This window comes from Merops nubicus, unplaced genomic scaffold, assembly GCF_000691845.1.
Source record: "Merops nubicus isolate BGI_N331 unplaced genomic scaffold, ASM69184v1 scaffold50940, whole genome shotgun sequence".
Classification (NCBI taxonomy): domain Eukaryota; kingdom Metazoa; phylum Chordata; class Aves; order Coraciiformes; family Meropidae; genus Merops; species Merops nubicus.
The window spans coordinates 1-8,909 of record NW_008583156.1 but is presented as its reverse complement, the minus strand read 5'-3'; the positions used below and the strand labels follow the sequence as shown (position 1 = coordinate 8,909).

Genomic DNA, 8,909 nt, shown 5'->3' with positions numbered 1-8,909 from the left:
CGGGCGGTGGCTTCCCGTGCGGTGTGTGTGCACCTCCTGCCGTGCCCCGCCCAGTGGGTCTAGAAACCGGTTGGTTACAGAGTTCTGTTAACGCGTTTTGGTTCCCTGACAGTAGGTGCTACGTTTTGTCAGCTAAATCCAATTAAAAGACCAGCACGTTTCGCCTTTAAAAAAATTCAATTGTCGTTTTTAAGTGGAAACACTTTGTTTTCTCCATAACGAGGATAACGTCCCCATGAAAGTTGAGCTTTCAGTGTGTTTTCGAAACCACAAACTGGTGTTTTTTTCAAAACCAAGAATATTTACTGTTACTTAATGCTGTGATACATTCTTCAAAAAAATTTTGCAGAATAGTTCAGTTTTTGGTAGAATCTGCTGTTGAAAATACCCTTACTGTTTTAAAAAAGTTACATTTGACTTTTTGACTTGATAGGTTTTTTTGAAAAATGTAATATTTAATTTCTTGTTCTTCTAATTTGTAGGTTAATAATTGTGGTCTTCAGCTGGTTATCCAGACGTCATCAATAACAGATAAAAGCAAACCGGTAATTATTACCTTTTTTTTTTTACTTGGTTATGTTGATTAATGGGGTTGTATAGTAGAGACGGATTTTTATGCTTTCAGGTGGGAATTGCTTTTTCAGTAGTAATATATTGACTTATATGATGTGTCTGATACATCTTTAGTGGCATAAATTGCCAGAAGGCTATTAATACGTGGGGGTATACTGTAGCCTGCCATAAGCTTTATATGCATATGATTTCTTATGCTTCATCTGTACTTAATATAATTGCAGTACTCCTTATAGGATGGGGTTTTTTTCTTTATTTGGTCAACTACAGATGAATGTGCAGGCAACTTCCATATTTTTGCTTTCCAGCAATGAAACTTTTAAGTCATAGTATCTCAATAGAATAAATACTTTTTATTAAAGTAATTTTTTTTTTAAAGCCTTTGCAGAGTTTTCTCATAATGGTGGTTGTTACTAAGATTGTGTTTATCTGTTGAAAAAGGTTGTTTGCATTTGAAAGCTTTAACGTTTGTCTTAAATATTGTGTTACAGTTTGAATTCAGGATAAATAAAGAACAGTCATCTTTCAATCACAAACTTCTGCAGCATGATCTGGAAAAAAACTACTCAGGAAGGCAAGGTGATATTCAGTGGGGTTTGGTTTGTTTTTCTTCTCTATGTTCTTTTATTAACTGAACAGTAAAAAAAGACTGTATTATCGTTAGAATATGTGAGACTGACAGCTTTTCCTAATTGGCTACCATAATTCAATACAATTACAGCTGCATTATGTCCTGAAACTGCTGTCCTTGTACTGTCTAGCACAGGTAGCTTTTTTTTATCCCTTTTTGTCTCATTCTGTCCATAGAGGAGCATCCTTTCTTCTACCTACAAAGCCACAATCTCCGACACCCTAGTATACATTCTCTCAGAAGCCACACAATTCTCTACTGTAATATTTTATTGGATATTTAACATTTTAATGTGTTTAGACAAATTTAATTTCTAATTCAGAATGTTAGTATGAAGAGAGAGTTTTCCTATTGTTCTTGTGTGCTCTTGGCTTTGTAAAGCAAGAGAGTTGTTGATACCACTGCTAACTGTGGCAAAGCCTGGAAGAGCTTTGGAATGCATCACTCTTTGCCACACTGCTGATGCTTGCCTCTCATACCAGAACAGTGGTGGGTTATGACAGGAGATCAGTTGAATTATTATAGCAATTCTAATTCTTGTAAAAAATGAGGACCACAACTGTTCAGAATGAGTTGATTTTTAGGATGCTATGCAGCTTATTACGGAGTAAATTTTAAGTCTACAGTTTGGTTTTGTTCCCCCCCCACAGGAGAGCAAAGAGTATTAAGTCCTTTAGTGCGCAATAAGCAGATGTATCTTCCAGTACCATCCAGTCTGACAGAACTTTCTGGTTTGGAGTTGAAGCAGAATACAGGTACTTTATCAGGATTTGGAGAGTCTTCTGTTCACACGCCTACGAAATCCAGGTCCCGGCAAAGCAGCCATGGTATTGGTTCATATGCATCAGGTAATGAGGGTCTCGTGTTTTTTTTAACTGGGTATCTAACTGAGAAGTTACAACTTGCAGGGTGTGCTGCTTCTGGCTCTCAGAACGTGTGCCTGAATAGCAAGCGTTACCTGCTGTTCCCTTTGCCTGTCAAGAGAGGTTAATGGATCATTGTCAGGAAACCACTAGAAATATTTTCTGAAATATAATGTAGACAATTATAACCACTTAAATGTAGGCTTTTTATATACCATTCTTTAACAGAAGGGCAGTAATAGGGGTCTTTCACGCCTTTGGGAGGATGACATCAGAAGGAAAAAAAGCCACTATACTGCCATATTTTATGCATGTATTTTAGGCTGCAATGAACTCGCTCTCTATGGCAGTAAAGCAATTAATCCTTGTTTGTTGGAGCATTAGTGCTTTTCCTATTAAGATATTTGATCTATGTGGAGGAAATTGAGCCTATATCCTTGTAATATGCATGCGTGATGATTTTGTGGTTAGACTTGATGATCTTAAAATCTTTCCCAACCTGAGTGATTCTGTGATTTGTTTGTGACAAGTAATTTTCAGTGTATCAATTGCAAATAAGCCAAACCTCACAGAACAGATTTGTTGATTTATTTTGCAGGTATTTTTAGCTGTCCTCTGTCTTCAAACTTTTATATTAACAAAATGGGTAAAGACAGGTGGCTTTGTAAACATATTTTAAAGGGCTGCATCTATCTTGATAATGCATTGAGTAAAATATAATACCAATGATTACAAGCTATTGCATGCGTCTACTTTTAAAAGACTTTGCATTTGTTTGTAGCTCAGTGGGACTGTTAAAATATTTTTGTGCTTTAGTTTATAGTTCTGTCACCATGGACTTGATCTATGTCTTTAAATTCATCTTAAGTTACATTGTATCTTCTTTAAGTTCAGGTACTGAAGTTCTGAAACAATTATGCAACTGTACCTTGAAACATAACTCACTAATTCTAATGAAAACAAAAGCTTCTACAAAAAAGAAACAAGAAATTGTTCTGAAGTCTCTCAGAAATGAAACAAATGGATGTACTTTGGAAAGAGGATGTAGAGATGTAGTTGTAGACAAAAGATGGCAGGCAAGAGAACCAATAAAGTACTGAATGGGGCATATTGCACTTTCATGTACTGTGTAAGTCTTTACTAGTAAGAAAGAAATTTCTGCTTTTATTATCTGTAATTAATGAACTGATTTTACAAAGAAGTAGTTTGTGTATTCTCTGTATGATTTTCTGATAGATAACACAAATTTTGGGAGCAGTTCATCAATAACATTTCCTATATTGCAACGTACTGCGGAAGAAAAAATACTGAACTCCGATAGACTTACCCTGGAAAGGTGAGAGAGTTCTGGAGCACACACACCGTAGACGAGTATCCTGGTATTGCCTGTGATCAACGTGGGTTTTTTTGTGTTGGGTGATGGTTTTTTGGGTTTTTATGTCTGTGTGGCTTTAAGAGAACTACTTCACCTCATAAAAATTCTCTGAGTGCTGTTGCGATGGATAACTTAGGAAGAAGCTCTTTAATGTGAGGGTGATAGATCACTGGAATAGGTTGCCCAGACAGGTGGTGGAGGCCCCATCCCTGGGGACATTCAAGGTCAGGCTTGACGAGGCTCTGAGCAGCTTGACCTAGTTAGAGATGTCCCTGCTTATGGCAGGGGGGTGGGACTAGATGACCTTTGGAGGTTCCTTCCAACCCCATACTCCCTATGATTCTGTGTTTCTGTGATTCTATGGATAGATCCATACAGCAGCTGTGTAAGGCAGTTAGGGCTTCTCCTTGTAAACTAAGGAGCTGACTTAAGAGTGGAATGTAAAGTCATAAATCTCCCTTAGTTCTAATCTGATGCATTGATTGTAGAATGGTAGTTTGTTTGGTTTTATTTTTTCCCCTGACAAGGACACAAAGTTTTATCTGAAAGATATTTAACTTTTTAATTTTTTTTCCCTGCTGTCCAGGGTGGAATGTGTAAGGTTCATGTAGTCCAAAAAGTTTTGATAGATCAGTAGAACTTCTGGAATAATCCTAAAACAAGAATAACTCTTCTCAGTGTCATTTCCTGTATCTTGTACTTTTCACACTCAAGTTTTTTGTGTATTTATATTTCAAATGTAAAGTTATATAAACCAAAGAAAAAATGCATAGACATAGAACACTCTAAATTGTGATCTAAACATGTTACTTATATGGTATACAACAAAAAAATTAAAGTGTCGGGCTGCATCTATTGAAAATCTAATGTGATCACAACATGAAACTTCCATGTAATTTCCATGTAACAGGCAAATCTGATTAAGAGAACAGGCTTTCAGAGAATTCTGGAAACACTTCTGCTAGGTTTTCATGCTGATTTTTAGTAGTAAGAAGTTACTGCCTTATTTACAAAGTTTAATTAGCAAACCTAGTTACCTTGTTATTGCCTTAAGATCTTGTACTTTCCTCAGTTCAGTTAGAGTAGGTGAATAGAAGGTGGATTACCAATTTGTTAGTTACATGTTTTCTCTTTTTTCCTTTTTCCTTCCAGGCAAAAACTGACAGTGTGCCCGGTTATCGATGGGGAAAATCATATTCGCCTTTTGAACTTCCAACATAACTTTATAACCCGGATCCAGAACATTTCTAATCTGCAGCATCTTGTTTTCTTAGATTTATATGATAATCAGATAGAGGAAATAAATGGGCTTTCAACTCTGAGATCCCTAAGAGTCCTTTTGTTGGGAAAGAACAGGTAAAAGTTATAAAACTTAGTTAAAGCACCTTACTTTTTTTGTAGTATAGCAACTGTGATCTATCACTGTTTCTCTTACAGAGTTTTCAGCTGGTGATGCTGGCTGTGAGACTGCTGAGCCTGTCCCTAAAGCTAGCTAAGTGTTAGGGATCCTTCTGAGGAAGCAGTTTTTGCTTTTAATAGTCTTCAGAAACTTCCTTTCTTAGGTAAATTTTAGAAGCAGTTCTGAAGTATTTAATCTCATCTGTTCTGATCAGCTATCAAATGTATTATTGGATTTCTGTGAGAGGTGGAGTCTGAGTCTCTCTTAATATCGGAGAAATATTTTATAGGCTACAAAGAATCAATGAACATTTTATATCTGATGTATTTAGCTGGAAAAAAAACAAACAAATGAATCATGAATGTTATTGCTTATTTATAGATTCTGTTCTGTTGGGAGATCCAAGGTGCTAGTTGCATTACTTCCTAAAAACACAGGTCAAATCCTGTAGCCTTTAATAATTTAATACAGGTATCTTTGGAATTGCTCACACATCTAAGATTGTGCTCTGATCTGGTTCAGTTTCCTTATTTTTTTTCTGATCAGTAAAAGAACTGTTATGCTTCAGTTCTGTGCAGATTACAAAGAATATATCTCCTAATTCAGCTTCTATCCAAAACAGAACTTTGAATAGTGCAATATGTTACTAGGGCTTACAGCTTTCATATTACATAGTCTTACCTGTAGAAATTAATTCTGTTTAAAGCAAAATACTGTGGCATGCAAATGATAATTTTCAGGTGGTTTAAGGAATTATTTTCCAAATGGTAACTGGATTGAGTGCTGTATAGTTTGTTTATGTAACAGTATGGTTTGGAGATAGGGCAAGAGTACCCATGAATGATTAGAAGTCAGGTGGAGCTGTTGGCAGATTGTTTTCAGCTTCATCTATATGTGATCTTTTATTCTCAAAGCAAATGTATAATACACAGAATGTTTAATATCAGCCAGTAGATGATGCTGTTGAGTGTATAAAAATCGAGGTTTGGAACCAGAAAATGGGACAGGGCAGAAAAGTTTTAAGACAGTGAGGTACAGGGTTTGAAGAAATACTGCCAAATCCATTGGTCTGTATTGTCTAAAGTGGCCTTCAGGGCTTATTTTTAGTCTGTGTTCTCCTAACAAACTCTCAAAAGCCTATGTCACTGCAGTCTTTCTGGTTTGGAGTTAGGTGTTGACCAGTAATAATGGGGTTTTATTATTTGGGTATCTGGGTAGGTTGGCTGTTGACTTTGCTTTCTATTGGTCTAAGTGTTCCTTCCTTATTCATCTTCCTAGAAGAGCTACGTGCATACTGCTGTTGTTGCATTATTGACAGACAGAAATGAAGGTCACAGTCTTTTTATGTATTCATTTATCCTTTTTTTTATTAACAAGGTTCAGAACTTTGTTATTTTTCTGTTACTCTTGGTAGGCTGGAACAGATGGATAAGTTTTGTATTAGCTGGAAATGAAAGAAATTTTCTATCTAGTATGAGAAATAATTTACATCATAATTGAAATCTTTCAGAATAAAGAAGATCTCAAATCTGGAGAACTTAAAAAATCTTGATGTTTTAGATCTTCATGGAAACCAGGTACAGTACAATATCTTGATAATTTGTGTTTCTTTGTAGACGTCATGCATTTCCTGTCTTTTACAGAATTGTTGCCTTTTGGAAAGACAACTGGTATAAAAATTTATAACTCTTGAGGTCACAGAAATCAATAAATTAATAAAAGGTAGTATAATATTTGGAATCTTGGCATTGGATCTCTTGTACTTTAAGTGATGTAAGTTACAGAGACTAAAATGCTGAGTCGGCTGAGTATAACAGCACTTAAAGAAGAGTAGTCTAGGGTAAGGAGTTGTGATGTAGTTTAAAGGAACGCAGTCTTAGAAGTCACAGAAGAATTTAAGGTCTCATTGATTGTTGTGTTATTTTGTGAGATCACCAGTAGTAGTAACAAGATCCCTTTGCATATCTGTAGAAGACTTAGATTTGTGCAGGATAAAGCTGAATGGGTCCAAGTTCTCAATTGTTTCATACTTCTGAAATTGAGTCGCTTAATGTCTATTTGTTTTCCCCAGTTTGAGGCTAAGTGGTCATTCCTATTTCAAGTAGTGCATAAAGTTTTAGCTGCAGTACATAAGAGGAAGGTACTTGTTTAATGGGATGTCAGAAGCAGCATGGAGTACTAAGGGGAAGCCTGATGTAGTATTCTTTTGTAAAATAAATTTAAAACGTGATACAAAATGTTCCATAATTGAGCTGTTTAAAACAACATACGGTTATTGTGACTGTGTAAAGCCAATGTGTGAATTTTCTGGATTCCTGTTCTGACAGTTTTCATGTGTTATGGATTTCTGTGTGTGTTCCTTATTATGCAATTGCTTAGTAGTGGGGAATGGGAATGCTTTTTTAATTAAAAATAAAAGGGTTAAAAGTAAACAAAACGGTAACTCGTTGTAGTGCTAGTTTCTCTTTTGATGTGATAAGTTGTGGCTTCTTTGAATGACATTAGTCCAGTAGTATGCCTCTTGTACAGTGGCAGAGGCAGTATAGAAACAGACAGAGGAACATTATGGGAATTGGAGGAGCATTATTGCCCTTGGAGTCTTAGAGTGACCGTGTTTGGAGATGGCTAAGTGTTTGTGTAGTGTTAGTCCTTTTCTTAATGCACTTCTAAGTTTGGGGTGTTTTTTGGGGTTTTGATAAAAGTACTTGCAGACTAGGCATGCAGCTGCACTAGTCATCGTGATTCTATAGTACAAGTGGAGAATTGGCTAATGGAAACTAAATCAAGGTTGTGCACAACTCTTATTAAAAAAAAAAAAATCACATTTACTTCATAATCATTTAACTTTTTTTCATTTAACTTTAGCTAGAGGCCAGTGACTGTTCTTGCACCCTAGAAATTGATACTGGGTCAATAGTTTTTAATACCTTCTCTAATGATCTGTGTTATTAACGTTGGAGGTAACTGAAAGGAGAGCTATATACTTGAGGTGGTTCCATTGCCATTCAGTGGGACCTTGACAGGCTGTAGAAATAGCCTGAGAGACATCTGATTCAAAGAAAGGGAAGTGCCGAGTCCTGCTGTTAAGGAGGAATAACCCCCTGCACCAGTGTGGGTTGGGTGTTCAGCAGCTGAAAAGCAGCTTTGTAGTAAAAGACATGAGTGTTCTGGTGGACAGCAGGCTGGCCATGTGCCAGTGGTGTGCCTAAGTGACAAAGAATACCAACAGCATCACGGGCTGCAGCAGGACAAGTGTTGCCAGCAGGCTTTGGCAGGTAATTCTTTGAGCTCCCCAATGCAAAACAAGTATGAACTTGGGGGAGTGAGTCCAGCAAAGACAATTAAAGGACTGGGCCATCTCCTCACATGAGGAGATGCTGAGACTTGCTTTGCCAGGAGAAGAAAAGTCTGAGTTCTTGCCTGTTTTTATAAATAGAAGATGGGAGAATCTAAATAAGATGGAGCCAGACTTCATGTCAGTGGTGTGCAGCAAAAGGATAAGAATTGTTGAGCATAAACTGAAATAGAGGAAACTTTTTCAAATGTAAGAAAAATGTTACTGTCAGGTTGGCTGAACACTGGAGAAGGTTGCCCAGACAGGTGGTAGAATCTCTGTTCTTGGAGGTGGTCTGAGCCTGACTGGACATAGTCATGGGCAGCATGCTGTAGCTGACCCTGCTTTGAGCAGGGGAGTTGGAAGGGATGATCTCCAGAGGTCCCTTCTGATCTCAAGTGAAGTTCTGATTCTGTGGCTAGGGTTACTTTAGATTAAATTCACTGTCTTTTCTCTTCCTATTTCCCTTTTTAGTGGTAGGAGAAATAGAAGATGAAAATGGTAGAGAGAAAGCTTTATTTTGAGGATACTAGTAAAAAGACAATTCTTTACTGTGAGAACATCCCTTGTAAACCTGTGAAAAAATTTTTATTGGATGACTGTGGCAGCTGATTGAACTGTAGCGCCCTGAATCAAGATCCTATCACAGTATGCACTGAAGAGCACTCTGTATTTTTTGGTTAGCATAGGAGGGTTTCTGTGGTTTGGATGTTGTAATGGTTTGAAAACAAACC

The 8,909-nt window shown here is 36.9% G+C and overlaps 1 protein-coding gene across 1 annotated transcript; it reads left to right on the top strand.

Annotated features, from left to right (window-relative positions):
* Positions 1–482: 482 nt before the first annotated feature.
* On the top strand, positions 483–6,418 carry LOC103772322 (leucine-rich repeat-containing protein 49-like; the record flags this gene model as incomplete). The annotated part of the gene is made up of 6 exons (XM_008939653.1): positions 483–545; positions 1,065–1,152; positions 1,855–2,052; positions 3,304–3,403; positions 4,595–4,798; positions 6,352–6,418. Coding segments are annotated over 6 exons (720 nt in total), but the record flags the coding sequence as incomplete, so codon positions are not given.
* Between the last annotated feature and the right edge of the window lie 2,491 nt (positions 6,419–8,909).